At 40.6% G+C, this 19561-nt stretch overlaps 1 protein-coding gene and 1 long non-coding RNA gene across 6 annotated transcripts in view; one reads left to right on the forward strand and one right to left on the reverse strand.

Moving 5' to 3' along the window:
* LOC124522179 (uncharacterized) overlaps positions 1 to 19561 on the forward strand; it is an 87585-nt gene that overhangs the window by 56507 nt on the left and 11517 nt on the right. For both annotated transcript variants that reach the window (XR_006964694.1, XR_006964695.1), the window contains exon 4: positions 12662 to 12706. This is a non-coding gene — a long non-coding RNA (uncharacterized LOC124522179). The remainder of the gene's footprint in view (positions 1 to 12661; positions 12707 to 19561) is intronic.
* The window catches only part of SLC1A3 (solute carrier family 1 member 3), a 74948-nt gene that overhangs the window by 8404 nt on the left and 46983 nt on the right, over positions 1 to 19561 (reverse strand). For 3 of the 4 annotated variants that reach the window (XM_047093461.1, XM_047093452.1, XM_047093443.1), the window contains 3 exons: positions 7674 to 7878; positions 4777 to 4819; positions 1299 to 1591 (listed from right to left, as the gene is read on the reverse strand). In XM_047093461.1, coding sequence (XP_046949417.1) covers positions 1299 to 1591; positions 4777 to 4819; positions 7674 to 7878 — 541 coding nt within the window. The remainder of the gene's footprint in view (positions 1 to 1298; positions 1592 to 4776; positions 4820 to 7673; positions 7879 to 19561) is intronic. The other variant, XM_047093472.1, reaches the window with a different exon arrangement.

The raw sequence follows: 19561 nt of genomic DNA on the forward strand, positions 1-19561 counted from the left end.
TTCAGCAGCCTTGAATGGGCTTCTTTCATAAAAGAGGTGAAAGGTGGAGGCATTTTCATAATATGAAGATAAATGTCCACTTTCAGCTCTGCCAGGATTTCAAAGGAGGGGCCCCAGGATTTCAATCAAAGGCTCCTGTGGAGACCACATTCTGATCAGTCTTCGTGCCCAAGTTCACATCCACCTCATACAAGCTCCTGAAAAATGGATTCCTCTGGGATTTGGAGGCAATAAAGACAAGGGATATTTTTAATCATGTTGGCGAGGGCTTTTCTTAGAAATGGATGCCTCCGTCCCTCCAGTGCCAAGAAGGAGTCTGGATTAAAAATAAAGGCCAAAGGGAAAGTAACCTCTACATGAGGCCTAAACCAATCAAACGGTTCTCTCCCAGCTGGCGAGAATTTACTTTCCAAGGTCAATGTTCCTTTGCAGATTTAGTGTTTTCATTTGTACCCTACTCTCAACTTTATTTGAAGGAAGTTTTGTTATAAACTCTGGATTGGCATTCTATAATGCTTCCCATGAGTCCTTCAGGCGGTCCACCAAATTGCCATTTGATGTCTCTTTCTTAGGGCTGAAACGGAGGAGAGGCAATCTCACTTTTTCTGAAGGTCAAGGGGCCTCTATGTTTGCTTTTCCCTCCACTGGGAATGCTGTTCCCCTGGCACTTTGAATGGCTAGCTTCTCCTAGTCAGTCAGATCTTAGCAACACACTCACCTCCTCAGAGGCCTTTGTGCACCATCCAAACCACCCAAGGCAAATTTTATGCTTCTTCCCCAGTTGCCTTTTATCATATCAGATCACACAAAAGAAAATCTGCTGTTTTATTTATTTTTTCACAGTATTTGTTACTAAAGCACATGGTGGATTTGTGTGTTTATTTTCTATGTCCCTTAAAAGAATATAAGCTCTAGGACATCCTTGTCTGTTTTCTTCATTGCTATGTCCAGAGTACCTGGCATTATATGCTTGGCATATAGTAGACACTTAATGAACATATATTGAATAGATATAGACTAAATAGATATAAAATGAAGGAATGAGGAATGGGATCCCATCAGCACCGGAGTGAAGAAGTAGACACCTTTCAAAAACAAGGAAGCAAACTTATTAAGAGAGGCTTGCAGACAGGTTCAAGGCCACTACAGGCCCAGAAAATCATTGATTTTCTTGTGTTTACCCACGTGGAATTGTTGCAATTGGCTATCCTGCCTGGTGGCATCTTCCTCAGTACAGAACACATGTTGATGGTAATAAGCATCTGGATACAGCATATGTAGCCAGTGGAAATACGTACCACATTATCACTGCTACCAATCTCATGATGGCTTCGTTAAGAGAATCAAAGAACTCTCTCAGGGCTTGCCCCTGCTCTTTCATGTTTCCAATCACAAATCCAAAGCACATGGAGAAGACAACTAGTCCAAGGGCATTGACCCCATTCACAGACCCTGGAACTGGGACCAGCTCCTCTGTGATCCTTGTAAGAGTCTCCATGGCCTCCGACACATTGTTTATCACGGCGCTCACGAGTGTTTCATTGGACTGGATGGGCACTTTAAAGCTTCTCTTCTCATAGTTGGTTTTAAACTTTAAAAGAAAAGGCACAACAGGGATTAAAGGTGATTTTTGTTTTCTGTTTTTAACTTTTCTGTTGTCCAAATTTTCTATAATCATATACAATACCTTGCATTCAGAGAATAGTGTTATAGAAGGTATCTATCATCTATCCATCTAATCTGTGACGAACCCCTACCAGTTCCTCAGCACAGACAGACACACACACACTCAACTATAAAGCATATCTTAACAGGAAAGAGGTATCTGGCTGAAGATGTTGAAGTAGGGTTTTTTTTTTTTTTTGAAACCCTAATAAAATGACTATAATGGGCTTTTAAGAACTATAAATCCAAACATTCACAATAGTCCCTTTACTGTCTATAGGATCATGCTATGGGATCATGGACAAATCACTGAACATCCTTCAGCTCATGTTCTGCAGCTGTGAAACAGAAAGAACTGTGGTGGTTCTACCTCACAGGGTTGTTGTGATGATCAAATTGAGCAGAATATATGAGAACATCTTGTAAATTTTAAAGTACTACACTACTATTGGCTAATGGTGCTCAATAACAAAACCCTTTAGGGACTAGACTTAGCTGGGGATTTCATTGAATAGTAAAATTTTTAAATCCCATATGCACCCCAATGTTTATAGCAGCATTATTTACAATAGCCAAATTATAAAAGCAGCCCATGTGACTGTTTACTGATGAATGGATAAAGAAGATGTGGGGTACATATATACAATGGAATATTACTCAACCATAAAAAGAATGAAATCTTGCTATTTGCAACAACATGGATGGAGCTAGAGGGTATAATGCTAGGTGACATAAGTCAGTCAGAGAAAGGCAAATACCATATGATTTTATTCATATGTGGAATTTAAGAAACAAAATAAATGAACAAAGGGAAAAGAGAGAGAGAGAGAGAAACCAAGAGACAGACTCTTAACTATGGAGAACAAACTGGTGGTTACCAGAGGGGAGGTAGGTGGGAGGATGGATTAAATAGGTGATGGGAATTAAAGAGAGAATTTATCATGATGAGCATTGAATAATGTATAGAATTGTTGAATCACTATATTGTATACCTGAAACTAATAAACACTGTATGTTAACTAAACTGGAATTAACTTAAAAACTTAACAAAATTTAAAACAATTTAAAAATTCCCCAACAAAGGTCTTCTAGGCACTTCTGATAATATTATTCTTAAGAATAGATGTTTCATTAATAGCTGAGGATGACAACCTAACTCTCAGGTCAATAAAGGAATTTCTCTTCGTATTCAAGATATGGTGTTTTCCCAATAGCTTCTGCATAGATGCCCCAGACAGAAGATGTGAGCATATGATTGTGACCATATAAAACAATTAAGCCCATCCATCTATGATTTTAATGAGAGCAGAATTCCTGGCCTTTGTGTTGATGGTAGTCAAGGATCAGGGAGAGTAATAATGTATGGATGTTGACTGGTTCTCACAGCTGTACATGAAGTGCTGGGCCATGTCTCTACCAAGAGTGAATGGGAGACTTTTTTGTCCAATAGGAAACCACTATTCTCAAACAAGGATGGCCAGCTGTCAATACTGGGGACACATCTCTGAGCAACCAGTGATACTGCTTGTAATTCTAAGTAACAAAGAAACTGGCCCTTTTTGGTGTCCTATTCCCGTCAACTCTCAAATCTCTATTTCATCAGGATGCTTATGCATTTTATGGATTGTCTAGGGTAGATTTCCAATCCTGGTTAGCCTTTCCTAAGCCTCCAACTCTTTCCCCTTAGACACAGTTTGTAGCCTACAGAAATAGCAACCTCGTTTGCATTCTGGCCTAAGACAAATAGATCTGGGAAGATACTTTTGCTTCCCTTTCAAAATCCTGTAAATGCAATCCCAAACCAAATACAATAAATCTGCTTAAGTCTGCACTTTTCCTGGTGCTGCTAGAAATCAGCATTTTTGATGTTGTCCAGTGCCAGCTGACTAACTGGAATAGTCAGCCCCATGGTGCTGGGGTTGGCTTGTTGGATTGAAAGGGGTTTATTATTTATGGTTATTGTTGGTTTTGAATAAAGAAAGTTCGATTTGGGCTTCTTAAACTTTTTTTTAAAGAAAGGATTCTGTTTGAATCTTGCAGCGTGTGCACACATTACCTATTAAAAATAGTCAACAAAAATTTTAAAAAGTGGGGGGACAAAGGGTGACTTGTATATGTAAAATTTAGTCCTCCACAAGGCTGGGGTTTTATTTTGTTTGTTTTACAGATAGGGTTAGGGAATTACAACTAGGGTCAAGTAACACCATCTGGAGAAATGTTTTGGAACTATTATTTAACCCAGAATGTCTAAGTGTTTTCCTTTTAATGTTTTGGGCCACAAAGCTTTTTTTATTCAGGTGAAGTTAGAATGAACTTTAATCCCTAGCAGCAAAGTATATTTGTATCCACAACACAGACAGCCAAGAACTGTTTGGATATGGGCAAAAACGAAAAGGAACTGGACCTCACTATAGCCTCCAGGGAGGTGTCTCAAACCTTTCCAGGAAGCAGAATGTAGGAGCAGAAAGAGGATAGAATTTGGAGTCAGCACAGTAGGTTTGCATTCTGGATCTACCATTTATTACTTGTAAGATCTTGTGCCTATTAGACAATCCTGAATTATCATAGACGAGTTTCCTCATCAATGAAATGAAGACAATGATACCCATCATATTCATGTGAGGACTGAATATAACATTAGTGCTTGGCACATAGAATCCATAAGGCTCTTAGGAGACTTTAAAAAAAACAACCCATTCACTTTTTACATTAAACCCAGAAACTTGAATAATCTCTCTAATGTTTAAAGCAAATTGTAAATGTATCTTCTAGAATTTGCTTGGTGGGCTTTTGTGTGTGGAATGTGGGGACAAGAAGAGGGAAGGAGTCTCCTGATTGGCCTTTTTAACAATTAACAGAGACTCGATGAGCTATTCGTATGCGACACATTTAGTACCTGGTAACTAATAAGCCTTTAGTACAGGGTAAGACCTCCCCACACCCTACAAATCCCCCAGAAAACCCTAGTGCTTTCCATCTGGTTGGCAAAAGAGTGTTTCTTACTGCAGAGAAATGGAAAAAAAATAATACAAAATGGATAAGGAGGTCCCACTCTGTTTGGTATGCCAAAGAGGAATTTCAAAAGCGAATTAGTGGCTATAGAGTGTTTACCTGTTTAAAGCAGGCTTCCACCAGATTTGGAGGGAACATATTCCTGCAAAGAAAATAATGGTCACTTGAAAAAGTTCTCAAATAATAAGTTTGTTTCTTAAACACTTTTTCATTGTGTCTAAGGTAAAGATTGAATTGAACTAAGTAGCATATGGGAAAAAAAGAAAGGTGTTGGTGGATTTTATGTCTTGTAATGGGACATATGGTCATCCCTAAGTGGGGCCCATGTAGTTCATATTTTCCAGGGAAATCTCAAATTCAACTCCTCTGTCCTTTTGTCAGACAATGGGATTTTTCACTTCATCATTGTATCTTCAAATCCCGCTCCCAGGAAGAACCAAAGTGAGAATGGAAACAGCTTTGGCTACACATGTTCTGGTAAACTGAGGTATTATTGAATAGTGGCCATTTTGGTTTTGTGCCATGTGTCCAGGGACTGAATGTTCTGAATCATATGTCATGGTCAGACTGCTGGATTTTGTTCTCTACAGAGTCCTCCCAAAGGCCCTCTGGGGGATGGAATATTTACTCTGAATTACTGGAGCTTCTCAGGCTCCTTGGTAACCAACAGGGAGACGGCCCACAAAACTTAAACTTGTGGTACATGTGGCAAAGTTTGTCACTTTCTCAGAGCAGTGTTTGAGTTCATGGTAGAGTTCAAGGGACAATGATCTAGCTGGAGAGTCTCTAACCAGCTGTGTGACCTTGGCCAAGTCACTGCACCTATTCAGGTTTTAGTTGATTTATCTGTTGAAGAGGAGACTGGATTAAACTATCATTTGGACTACAAGGTTGAAGACTGTGGGAGGAGACATGGCCCAGGCAGTTGCAGAGCCCGAGATCCCAGCAGTTGTGTGCTATCAAAGTCATATTTTAAGGTTAAAAACTCTAGTCCCTTTCTTCTTACTGCCTAGACCATCCTATTTGCTTTTCCTTCCTATCTATGCTCTGTGAGTATGTTTTTATAAATCTTGATAGAAATGTGGGTTTGGGAGATTTCAGGAAAAATGCTCAAGCCAAGTGACTGGGTGGGGATAGGTTAGTCATATACCTGCCTACCAGTGGGGCGGGCAAGGAGAGGCAAAAACACACAGCATTCAGATGGATCAACCAGAATTGAGATGACAAGATCCCAATTCTTTAAACAAGGAGTAGAAATTATACAGAAAGAGAATATAATAAAATACTCCTAACCTACCTAATGGTAAAGTTCATGAAAAAATGGTGAAAAGCCTTAATTAATTTTCTGAACTAAATAAAATCATAGCTATCAGGTAACAACTTTGTATAAAATAATGTTATATAGGATGGCTTCTTACCTTCAGATAATTGTGATTAACTCCTAGAAAGGGCTTTTAAGAAGAGGATCTATGGGGCTGGGTTGTTCTTACAAACAGATGGTACAAAGTCATTCATGGTAGAAATTCAGAAGTGCTGCTGAAGAGAGCCTTTGTTGCTCAAATCTCTGCTAAATCTACCTGCCACAGAGCCATCCCTTGAGATGGCATGTGAAATCAAGTCCCTAGGAAGACTTTCTTTCAGATGATCAACGGGCGACCCTTTGGGGTAGGCATCTAGGATTGGTAAACCAGTCACTTTGTAAGAAAGTTGTATAGTAGGGAGGAAAGAGCCAGGTTTGGGGAGGATAGGTTGGGAAGGCTACATGGTGGAGGAATGCCAAGCAGGTGGGAAATATAGAGGCCTGTGCTGGGGTATCTTCCATTTGTCTTTCTAGACCCACTCTCCATCCTGCTCTGTACTCTGGGAGTCTGGCCCCTTGGGTTGTAGCACGTGGGCTCTCTTGCCTTCTGGCTTCCTTTTGGGTTTGTACAGTGGGATGTGCCGACAGATGACAGGGCAGTGGGACATGGAAGTGGGTATGCACATTCTTCAGCTCTCTCTTTGACAGGTTGGGCAGCAGTGCTCTCCCTCTAAATTAGAGCTATTATTCTTGTCACAGGGCCTTTTCCCAAGACCACAGCTCTTCCTGAATTCCTCCCTTTGCCCCTCAGAGCTGGGGTGGCAACAAAACACCTTCCTATTGCCTTCAGTCCCCTGGTGCCTTACCACCCCTTGTAGGCTCCCTTAACCCTGTCTGTACCTTTGCAAAGCCCTCTCAGGGATCCTTTTGAATATGCAATATGCTTCCAGCCAGGATCTGACTGATGCAAGCGAAGGTGTGTAGAGAGAACAAACAGGAAGGTGTCAGGATCAAACCTTGGTTTACTTCACAGTTCTGTGTGAGATGACTCTGCCATCAAGTCCCTTTCAAGAATCAGATAAGACTCATTTGCAATCGGTGTATGGTTTATATACAAAACAATGCCAAAGAAGCCACCCGTTAATCTTTTCTTGCTGCTCTGCCAAATCCTTTCTTCATAAATGGTATAAAAGGAAAACCTTAGAACAAGTATGACCAGATGATCTTTAAAGTCCCTTCTGGACAGAAATTGTTGTGTATAATGGATGATGATACAGATGACAAATTCTAAATTAGAAGAGTCCAATCCACAGGCTATACTTGAACACAAGCTAACCTTAAACAGCAAAACTGGAAAAAAGTAGGGTAAGGCTTATTATTAATATTCCAAGGTAAGCGGCACAGCTGAAAGGAGAACCGAGGGATCAGAGAACAGAGTGATCAGTGATCAGTGAATCCTCAAAACAGGGCACTCAAAATCTATATCCTCTCTCTGTTCTTCTCACCTCTTTCCCATTAGATCAGAAAATAGAAATTTACTTTAATTTCTATTAGAAAGAAGTAAAGATGTGACCTTCATTGCAAAGCCCAGCAAGGCTGGTTCAGTTAGACACCTGTTTTGTGGTTTGATTAGCTCCCCCAAATGAGGGGTTGGGTGGTCAAAACATACCCAAAGGATGAGCTTGCAAGGACGTACCTGATCAGGTCCAGGAAGGCATCCGCAGCTGTCACTTGTACAATTTTGCCTTCTCTGTGCATATTTTCCTTTGTGCCTTTCCCGGGGTGGATGATGATGACAATGATTATGCCAATCACCACGGCAATGATGGTCGTAGTCATGTAATAGACTACAGCTCGCATTCCCATCTTCCCTGACGCCTTACTATCTAGGGCCGCCATTCCTGGTGAAGGCAAACAGAAGGAGATTTTCAGGAAGTCAGTCCAAGGAATTCTCCAGTGGAGGGTAACGGGAACAGTATTTCCTTCTACACCCCCCTGCCCTCATTCCACCCGGCAATGGGATTTTACATAAGTTATGAGAACTTGGCATCATTTTTAGTCAAGGCATCGTAAAAGGTGAAAAATAAAGCGCCATAGAATAGCTAGTCATCAGCTGTGTCAGCAAACACCTGATCACCCTTTTCTTGCCTCAAGAGTTGATTTCACATGGCTCTCTAATAATATGAAAAGGACCTTAAATTGTCTCCTACGTTATTACTGGATGGGAAGGCTATGAGTGTACATAGCAAGTAGCGTGTGTGTATCTGTAGATGAAGAGTTACTTAGAACAATTTTCTGGCAGGATAACTTGAGCATATTTCAACTCACTGTGGTGTCTCGCAAGGATTAACTGGCACTAAATATTCTTCCAAGAATTATTATTTTATATAAGTACTTGGGAGCTCTTTTTTGATGTCTTTATGCAAAATTGAAGCCATTATTCTGATCACCTACTAACTTAGCTTCAACTTGCATTTAAATTAGACATTATGTAATAAAGCCAAAGTTCTCAAACAGTTTCTCTGTGGTTTCATTTCATTTCATCTCATCAAAATTACAAAAAAAAAAAAAAAATTTTTTATTTTGGTAGGGTTCTTCTCATGTTTCCACCTCATCCCCTGGGCATGGAGTACCTCATCTCATGTTAAACATCTTCACCCCCTTATTTTCAGGACATTCTTCAAAGTCTACCTCAGGCGAGGTGTTATCCTAGGTAAAAAAGGAGGCGTGACTTTCAAGATTTCCCTTACTACTCTAGCAAATGGAACACATCTTAATGCCTCTTGGATGGAAAAAAAATTGGAAATGATACAAACCCCTCAGAAGATTAGATTATAATAATATAAGCTCTTCTGTTTCATTAGCTATTTCCCCACTTTTCTTCTTTCTTTCCCCTCCTGAATCGCACTAAAACTCTAAAATCCAATTATAGTACAATCCAATTATAATGAATTGGGACTATTTTCTTTACTATTTAAAATTGTGTTTTCATAAATTGTATTAAAAGGTTATACTGTATCCCAATGATCAGTATCAGATTCTAATAGTGGTTCAATCTTTAGGTAGTGACCCTGTTCATACCAACATATTTAGAGTAAGGTAAAGTATTGGAAAAAATAGTATCCACAGTTGCCAGATAACTGGCTGGGTTTGCCCAAAAAAACATGATAGAATGGTAATGAGCTGATGTGGGAATTGAGGCCAGAGCTTTCAATTTATAATTTCATTTGTATTTGAACCCTGTCGTTCATAATAAACACATTATTATGCTTATGATACATTCTTATTTTTAACAACAACCTGTAACACAGATTTAAAAACACTTAAGTGACTGTCTCAGGTCTTAGTTAACAACAAATAAAATGGAGTGGGAACTTGAACTTTGCTTTTATGTAAATAATCTTCCTGTACTTTCTGCCTCTGAGAAAACCACTTGCAGCTCCCACAAACAACAAGGCCAACTTTGGCTTTAATGCATGAATTTAACTTCTCCTCCCCATGCATTTCAAGAAACCGAGGGCTGAGTATCCATTTATTGAGATGATGCCACTTCAACACTTTCACCAACCTTCAAAATGGGCCAATCTGTTCTCAAAGTGTCCTGTCCCACCATTTTCATCCTCAGGTCTGAATCACATCTCAAATATTTTGGCTTCCTGTGCCTGAAATAATTTCTCTCAGAAGGGGCCTGCTCTCTTGCCCATTATAGCCTGAGCTTGTCACCACTGAAGCCTGAAATTCTTCTGCAGCAAGTGGTGTGGGCACAATAGGCCGGATATCTCTGCTAGGGGGTACCAGGCAGCAGTATTTTCTTCCTCTGAGATGCTTTCTTTCCCTCTTGCCTTCTATTCTGTAGTGCTGTTCCGTTCTCACGCCAACGCTTCTCTGACGTTCCTGCCCACTATTCCCGACCTATAGCTATTCAGAGAGAGCGCTAAGTGGTCAAGGCAGAGCACTGGAAACCAAAGTGGCAAACAAAGGAGGGGGCTTAAATCTCCCTCCCTCCCACCATGGGGTAGGGGTTGAAGTTATCCTGGAATCCACAGCTACAAGGCTATCAACTCAAAGAAATGAGTATTATTTATAGGATTTTTTTAAATTTAAAAATGAAAACCAATATAAAAGCATTTTCTCCATACTTTTAAATTCTGAAATAGCTGAAGACAACCACCAAGGCATTTTTTTAGCAGTGAGCCCAGAAGGAGAATCCACAGTCAAATGAGAGGCCTCACCCATCTCTGTATATTGGCCCTTTTCCTTTGAAAGAGGATAAAGCAACAGCTGCTATTATTTCAGCCAAGGAAAGAGGGTTGTGTATGTGTTGGGGTGAGGGGAGTGTCTTCATTAGCCGATTCTCCAGGTAGGTCCTTTCCCAAAAGGGGGCTTGGCCTTCCCACCTCTGCCCCTGGTCCTCCATCTCCTCCTCACCACCCACCAGCCCTGACCATTCCCCTTCCCCTGAGACAGGCTTGTAAAACTAAAGGGGACTGGGGACAAGGCCACACACCGTCAGGAGGGCAAAAGCAGGACGGATGTGGACAGTGTGCCACATGCAGGGAATAGCCCCGGTACTGGTGGAACCAGGAAAATGGAGGACGAGCTCTGGAAGACAAAACCCAATATGGGCAGTGTCACTCTTTCTCTCCCTTACCCAAACTCTGTGACCATCTCTGTTCCCCAGCCTCCTGAAATCTGAGACAAAGCTCTACATCAGAGACTATACACACATGTCAGATCATCTGGGGGCAAGGGTAAAGTACTAAATCACTTTGTAGAAAAGGAAACTCTGGCAGGAAGTGCCCTACATGTTTGGAAAGGGAAAGTTTTAACTGAACCTTGTCACTTCAAAATATGTGGAGGTAAAAGGCACCAGGGCAAGGGAGACAGGAGGTCACTCGGTTATGTAGGTACTGATGGGACTGTGTTACAACAACTATGCTTTGTCTAAACATACATTTGAGAAACACATTCCTGAGCAAGTAGTAAAGATAATTATCTCAACTGCTCTCTTTTTCTTCATTAGAGCTGGGTTTAGCTAAACCAGACCCATTCAAGACATCTTTACATCTTTATTATGAATGGCAATTCTGCCATCAGAATTGAGACCTTCTTGAAACCCAAGAAATACTATATCGTACAATTGCTACAAGCACCATGACTGGTCTTCTAATGATAAAGACGTGTTTGTTATGTTTATATGCTTTATATATTTTGAATTCACTTTGGTGCTAGTTCACTAACTTACTCACAAAACCCCACCCCCAATCAATGGCAGATATTCATCTAATTTCATGTCAACTCTATGTTGTAGATGTCGTTGATATCATTTCGAAGGTAAAGATACAGGAGGTCAGAGAAGTTAAGTTACTTGTTCAGTGTTGCATAGCTAGTAAATGGCAGTGGCAGAATTCGAACCCACACTCCCAAGGGATCACTCTTTCCACTATACCTCTCTTCTTATGGACAAGCTAGGAGTCACCCACATTTCGTTTGCTTGTTATCCATGCTAGCTTTCTCTAACTCTCTTGCATCTGGGTTCAATGTTGAGATGAGCCAACTGGCTGGAGGAAAATTCTGTGGAGGTAGGTAACTGTGGAGAAACTCTGGCACGTTACTCGGCATTCCCTACCTTAAGAGGAAGTGGGTGACACTGGTCACGGAAGGACTAGCTAGAGAATTAATCAATTAGTACACATTTCTCACCATTCCTAGAAAAGCAGCCAAGAACATGTTCTAATGGAATGTAAAGGGTCATGGATACTTGCTGGCTATGGGTATGTGAATCTTATTTTCCTTTCTAAAAACCAACCCATCAAGAATCAGCCATCAAGATAGCAATCCATTGATCATTTCTGCCTATTACATGTTCACCAATGAGGTAAGCATCTAAAAGAGATCAAACGAGGGGCTCCTGGGTGGCTCAGTCAGTTGGGGGTCCTACTCTTGATTTCAGCTCTGGTTGTGATATCACGGTTCAGTTCGTGAGTTTGAGCCCCGCACTGCACTCTGCACTGATGGCTCAGGGCCTGCTTGGGATTCTCTCTCACCTCTCTCTCTGCCCCTCCTCCTGCTCGAGCTCTCTCTCAAAATAAATGAACACTTAAAAAAATAAAAGAGATCAAATAAGATGTTTTTTAGAATGTAGAAGACTAAGACTTTGCTTCAGATACCTGAGTATTTTAGGCAGCAGTCACTTTGAACAGAGAGGAAGGAAGAAAAGAGTTTCTTAATGCAAATAGGTAAATACGCATTTACCTCTTTGTTTATAAAGACAGTCTTTTGGTAATCAGTTAACATTAACAAACATGCACCAAATTCATGGTTTTGGGGGATGGAGGGGGGAGGGAGTGTTTCATAAATATGTATGTGGAACTCTATACGTCTATGTTGTAAATTAGATTTCTTTTGGTATATTATTTGGTATGACTTCTTGGATAAATGAAGTATGTATAAAGCCAAGTATAAAGGATAACATATAAATAATGTCAATTCTCAAGGCTCTATTATTTGCATGGATTTTATTCTCCCATCTGCTAAAAATCTGTGTCTTATCCATTCATGTGTCTTTTTATACTGCCCCCAATAACTCCTGTCTCTGCTTTTAAAAACTGAAATTTAAGGAAGAAGACTTCTGTGATGAATTGTCTTACTACTCATTCTCATGGTGTTTCATTGTTCTTCCAGGGCTGCTGGATCAGGCCCAGAAAGAACGGAAGAGGCTGGGGGATGGTAAGTGCTGATTCAGGAATATTGTCTGTTTCAGTTTTTATTTTATTTTAGATGCACTCCTTCTCCACAGTGGGCTTCTCAAATACTCATCTAATGAAAGCCGCCTGTTCTCCATCCTCCTAGAATTTCAAAATGGGCACACTTACAACAAGGAAACCAAGGATGAGCTCCAGCACGTACCATAGTCATTAGACTAAAGGTGATGAATTGTTAATAAGAAAGTTAAATTCTAAGAGCACAATATACTTCATATTTATAGATTGAAAAATGATCTCTTGTGTCATAAAGCAGCCACCCACTGCTGGAGCAGGGGCACGCTGGAACCCTCTGAAAGGAGAGTGAGCAAAAGGGTCCAAAAGCTCAGAGGAAAGGCAGGGAGGAGGTTGGCGGGGGCAGGGAGTAAGGATAAAGTAAATCATTTTAAATCTAAAACTATGTTAAATTTTTCTTCCCTAAAGTATTTCCTTCTGGCCCCTTTACAGACTAGTTTGTTGAAAAAAAAGTAAAGTTCTATGATTCTATAGGTTCTGGGACAAAAGAATCTTTAAAAGAATCTTTAAAGAATCTTTAAAAAGTAAAAAGTTAAAAGTAAAGTTCTATGATTCTACAGGTTCTGGGACAAAGAATCTTTAAAAGAATCTTTAAAAAGTCTTTTTTTTTTTTCCAATAAAAAGTTAGAAAAGGTTGGTAATGATTGTATCACAATTTTGAATCACAACCAGTAAGTAACTAAACAATAGTTCAAACTGCTTAAGGCCAACCGCAGGTATTTTGGAAACATATTCTTTTTTAAAAAAAAATTATAGCTCAGTGATTAAGAGTTTAGGCTTTCACGTGAGAAGACCTGGATTTCACTTCTGGCTCTGGTAGCATATGACCTCTGTAAGCCTCAGTTTCCTCAACTGTAGTATGGGAATAACAAAAGCTCCCTTACTGGATTTTCACTGGCATTAAAGGGACTTCCATATTGAAAGCACTTAGCATAGTGCCTGGCACATAGTAAGGACTCAACAAATGTTAGCTGCTATTATTAATTAAGCTTATAAGTAATAAGCAATCTATTCCCTAAGTATTATTTGCCCTCTCTAAGTCTCTATTTCATCTAGACAAGAAGCTAATAATATTTGTAAAATTTGCAAGCTTAGGGAAAACTTATATAAAGAATCCAGACAAAGCAGCTTCTTGATAAATGCTAGTTATGATCATTATGTGTGTTTCTCTACAAGAATTTTAGTACCAAGAAGGCAGAACCATCTGTTTTATTCACTGATGTAGCCTCAGTGCCTAGAACAGTGCCTGCACCGGAAGGTATCCCATAAATACTCGAATAATCATTCTTATCACCATTATTGTTGTTATGCTGGGTAGCGGCCACACACATTTTTTTTTTTTTTTTAACATTTAGGTTAGGTTACTGTGACTTACAAGTACTAAAGTTGCTTTTTGTTTAAAATACTCTGCAATTCTGATTCATCAATTTTAGTTTCTCTTCCCCCAACTAATCCAAAATAGTGAGGTTCATTCTATCTTGAAGAGGGAGAGACAGATCTGGTGGGGAAAGAGTGGCTGAGTGTTACCTGGGAGCTTCATTTCCAGAACTGGGGGGTCATTCACAGCAAGGTGTCCCTGGGATGGTCAGGAAGGTGGAAGGCTGGCACACCTCTACTATTCACTACCAGGAGCACCCTCCCTCTTTCCCTTCCTCTCCCACTCCTATATAATTTTCCATCTTTTTTTTTTTTTTAATTTTTTTTTTCAACGTTTATTTATTTTTGGGACAGAGAGAGACAGAGCATGAACGGGGGAGGGGCAGAGAGAGAGGGAGACACAGAATCAGAAACAGGCTCCAGGCTCCGAGCCATCAGCCCAGAGCCTGACGCGGGGCTCGAACTCACGGACCGCGAGATGGTGACCTGGCTTAAGTCGGACGCTTAACCGACTGCGCCACCTAGGCGCCCCTAATTTTCCATCTTTTACTAACATGATGCAGTCTTGCAGAGGAGCCTAGATAAGTAACTGCTGAAGTCCGATCTGTCCACATGTTAACAGAACAACGAGTGAATAAGTGAAAACAAACATAGAAAAGGGAACGGAAGAGAGAGATGGGGTCTGACAAGTGCTAATGATGCAGGTCATGAAATCAATTCCGTGGGTTATGACTCGTATTTTTTTCCAATAGTGAAAGAGGACAGAATAGAAAATATTAAAGGTGTCGCCTGTGATAAAGTTAAGTATTATTTTGTGGATCTTTTTTCAGCTGTGTGTGTGTGTGTGTGTGGCCAGGTCCCAATATAAAATACATTTGTATCTTTTCTTCCTGTTTTTTTGAAGGGGGCACCCAAATAGGAATAGATTTGTATTTTATTTGTAGGTTCTAGTAAAAAAAAAAAAAGTAGCTTCCAAACATTGGTAGATGCCCCCATTCAGTTAATAGTAGACGTTTAAAAAAGGAGTCAGGACTCCGTCGTTGTCATCTTCACTTCCTATGACCTTGGGTTGCCCACAGCACCCAAAAATGTATGTCATCTTGCTAGTGGAGACGAAGGAGACGAGGGTGCTGATCTCTAACATATGGTCAGTTGAAATGAACAGAAATTCTGCAGACGTTGTTAAGAAGGGGACATTTTTGAGAAGAGATTTAGCTTCATGCAACTTTGAGCAAAGAGGCATTTACTTTCATCGGTGAAGAAGAGTCAAACCACCTCTATAAGCAGCTGAGAACAATTTTGTGAAATTCACAGTCAAGTAAATCACAAGTATCTTCCCAGGGGTTTCCACCTCGGCCAAAGTTTCCTTCCCATGTAGCTGTTCATAATATCACAAAACTTCATATTTCATTCACCTATAATACCACTTCATTTTATGAGGTTATATTGCATGAGAATGACAAGGAAGCTTCTTTACAAATTTATTGCTTGTGATGGCATATAATTTGTCAGGCAAATTGATTTTTAATTCGACCCTTAAAACCGTCAACGAAAGTCTTTCTTCGAGTTCTACAGTTTACTAGTAAAATGAAGTGTGGAAAGGCAAAAGGGAAACGTTCTATTCTGAAAGATGGGTAAAGAGTAAACTCAAAGGAACAGACAATATTATTTAGTGGAAGAAAAAGTCACACAAATCACCTTTTATCCCCAGTCTTCTAGGACTAAGCAGCCATCCCTTTCCTCTGGCTATAGTCATCCTCTGAAAATGAACTTTCATACGGGGAAGCAGTGAGGGGAAATTGAGACCCAGCTTTCACTGCTGCTACCTCCAATATCAAAGGCCTTCCGGTGGCCTCCTTGACCTCTGGTTGGGAATACTTCTCCTGGATTACCAGCTGCTGAGGTCCTCTGAGTGGTCAAGGTCGCTCTTCTCTACACTAGTCTTAACCATCCACCAGACTCTCATTACAGCCTAGCACAGCCCTGTGATCATTCCAGTGACACGGTCTGCCGGGGAACCTGCCATGGGGACTTCCTCTCTCTCTCAGCAAGGTTTCAAGAAAACCTCTGAAGAGCCAGCTCTGAGATTCACTTCCTACAGGCCCACAAGCTGCCGGCACAAGACACACTGAGAGGTGATTTAGATACCCATTTACCCTTCACATTAGCCCATCCTTTGCTCACGATATTGGAATGTGCTGCACAATATGCTTTTCTGAAGAGGAACCAGGGAGTAATTCATCTTCTTTATGTGTGCTAAGCAGAGCAAGAGGGAGAGGCGAGCAGGACCCATGATGAGCTGGGGAGTAGTGATTAGTAACAGCTGACAGCCTCAGACCAAGACCCTTTCTTTGGTTACCTCATTGTAACAGCCGAGCACAAAGGAATGATTGTCTTCTCGCCAAGATTTAGAAACCCAGGACCACAGAAAATAGCAGCTAAAAGAAAAAGCGTGGGTTGGGCCATGGAGACAAGGGGCTGATCAGACCAACTCCTGGTTATACCTGTGAAGCTTGGCTTTGAAAAGAAACCTCTATCACGTACAAAGATGTGCCAACATGCAGTCAGCCATCAACAGCACCCACCAGGACCACCTATGTGACCAGGGAAAGTAGGTGACTTCCCTCACAGTAGAAAGAGTGTGTGGAGAGCAGCAAATTACTTCAGCTTAATGACAGGAAGTTCTTTGAGGGCCAGAGCTCCAGCCCCTTCTGCCTTTTCCCCCAAAAGAATCATGATTTACAACCAATCACTAGATGAGTAGCTTGCAATTTCCAAAGCAGCCTCTTTACTTTGAATTACTGGCTGTGGAAAAGACCTTTATGTCCTGTGTCCCATGCGACTTTCTTCGGAAGATGATGGTCAAGACAGCATGTTTCCCTGCTGGCAGAATGCTGAGTGGGACTAAATTCCACAACTGGGCCAGACTCGTTCAAAGTTAATCAAAAGGCATCTCAAGCTGACTGCAGAACATGTCAGACTCAAGGGGTTCCCTTTCTTCCCACGGAAGGCCTGTCCCTCACAGAAGAAAAGGAATTGAAAGCCACATGGAAATTGAAAGCAACATATGGACATTAAAAACCAGTTTGACCTGGCCCAGCTTCCCAGAACAGTTGAGGTAGGAGTGTGTCTCCACCCGCTGAAATGAGGTTGGGAAGCAGCAGAGATTCCTGGGGCCAAAGGAGCCATACCCACGGTTGCAACTCAACATCCATCCCATTCCTTGCCATCAAAAGATTCTGGAATCATCACCACTCTGAGAACTTGGAAATGGACCGAGGTTAAGTTTGTTTATTTAAACTGAAATGAACATATTCTAAAAAGATACATTTCTTATATATAAAAAAAGAAATAATTAAGAATAAAATGTGTTCACTTTAGCTATTCTCGAAATTAAATCTAGGATGTAGGACCTTATATACTATATACAAGAATAAATTTTCAAAAATTTCAGTCCATGTTCTGGCCAGTTAAAAGAATGTGACAGTTAAGTCTTTGGGGACAGAGCTGGGGTTGAACAGAGAAGGAAGAGAAAATTATGGAGACAAGGGGTTGAGAGAATGACAGAAGGAGAGAAGAGAGAAAGACGAGAAGGGAGACCACCAAGCAGAGAAGCATGGGATGGAGAAAAAGTTCAGTAGGTGCTTTATCTCAGTCAGCATATTTCTTGGGCAGTGGCCAACACACCCCTTTTCAGTTCTGATTAATTTTCTCAGCATTTAAAACTTCATCGGTTGTTCTTATCTAATCTATAAAGGAATAGTCGCACCCAAGGAGGGGGAGATTATGCTCCCGGCTACCTGACCTAAACAATAAAGCAGTATCACTTCACCCAGTGAAAAAGACTGTGGCAAACTCTAGAATGGGTTGGCTTCCCTTACATCTGCCTTAAGTATAGTAAGAGAACAGTCTCTCCTTGAAACAGGAAAAGCTACATTTTTGCCCCCAGGGCCAAGGGCGACAATGGAACTGAATTATTCCTGATATATTCCACCAGCAGTGGTGCAAGACTTTTGCAGCTTTTCCCTTCTACAAAAGGGAGTTGTTTCTGCATATTCTACCTTAGTTTTGCAACCTTTGTACATAGTTTCTGTGTGCTTCTCAGTTTCATATTTTGATGTTTTTTAAAGAGGTATTTAGAAATTCCCACATGTTCTCCAAAGAAAATTAGGGGCAGCCCCTTCCAACTCCACTTATCCTGAATAGACTTCAGGGATATCCAGGAGGGTGCAGAGACAGGTTGTGGAGATGGTGTGTGGTTGATTTGGCACTGATGTTGCATGGATTGGATTGTAAAAATTATTCTTTAACTTGGAAAATGAGGATAGGGTGGGTAACAATGCAGTTGCCAGTGTTTGGAAAAAACAACTACTGGATGGGTCATTGAGTAAAATCTGGTAACATTAGATGGCAAAAAACAAAACACAAAAACAAAAACAAACGAACAAAAAACACAGAGAGAGGGGAGAGTGAACTGGCAACATTGTTAAAAAGGGGGATGAGATAAAATATTTATAAATAAGGTAAGCGAAAGCAAAGTGAAAAACTGAATTCAATATGGGAAGTCTGGGTGGCTCAATTGGTTAAGCACCCAACTCCTGATTTCGGCTCAGGTCATGATCTCACGGTTCGTGATTTCAAGCCCCATGTTGGGCTCTGCTTGGACAGTGTGGAGACTGGGATTCTCTCTCTTTCTCTCTCTCTCTCTCTCCCACTGTCTCTCTCCCTCCCTCCCTCTCAAAATAAATAAATAAACTTAAAAAAAAAGCTGAATTCAAATGAATGATTTCAAATGAATGATTCAAACAGCTACAATGGCCCCATCGCAAATAATGGAAAGAGGTAGCAAGGCAGTGAAGTTATAGTAAGGATAGTAAGGATATAGTAAGGATAACTTGATCTCACCACCAGGACCATGGTGATCATGCCTGAGAGACCAAGACCTGAGCTGAGGTCAAGAGTTGGATGCTTAACTGACTGAGCCACCCATGCGCCCCATCTTGCTTCTTTTAAAAGTGGCTATAGTCATTGCTTCTACAATTAAAAAAATTTCACTTATTCATGCATTTATTCAACTTTTATGAAGGACCTTCTCAATACTCTGGCCAAAGACATGATTGATAGGGTCCTTATACATTTTAGTAGACGTAAAATTTTAAAATATATTTTTGTGAAACAGCCCTGAACAAGTAAAATGCATAAATTATCCAGCAGAATGATTTGGAATGGAATTGGGAGGAAAACGGGGAAATCTGTTGTTACGTATTAGAAGGAAATGGTTGTAATAAACTCCGGAGTTTGTTTGCTTTGAATCCTGGCTCCATCACTTGTGACTGGTCAAGATATGCAACCTCTCAGTGTCTTAGTAAATGAAGGATAATAATGGTATTTACTTCCCAGGGTCATTCCAAGGAATAAATGAGTTTGA

This window comes from Lynx rufus, unplaced genomic scaffold (genome assembly GCF_022079265.1).
Source record: "Lynx rufus isolate CCGP_SWC_20201006 ecotype Redwood Valley unplaced genomic scaffold, mLynRuf1.p SCAF_1, whole genome shotgun sequence".
In the NCBI taxonomy this organism is placed as follows: Eukaryota; Metazoa; Chordata; class Mammalia; order Carnivora; family Felidae; genus Lynx; species Lynx rufus.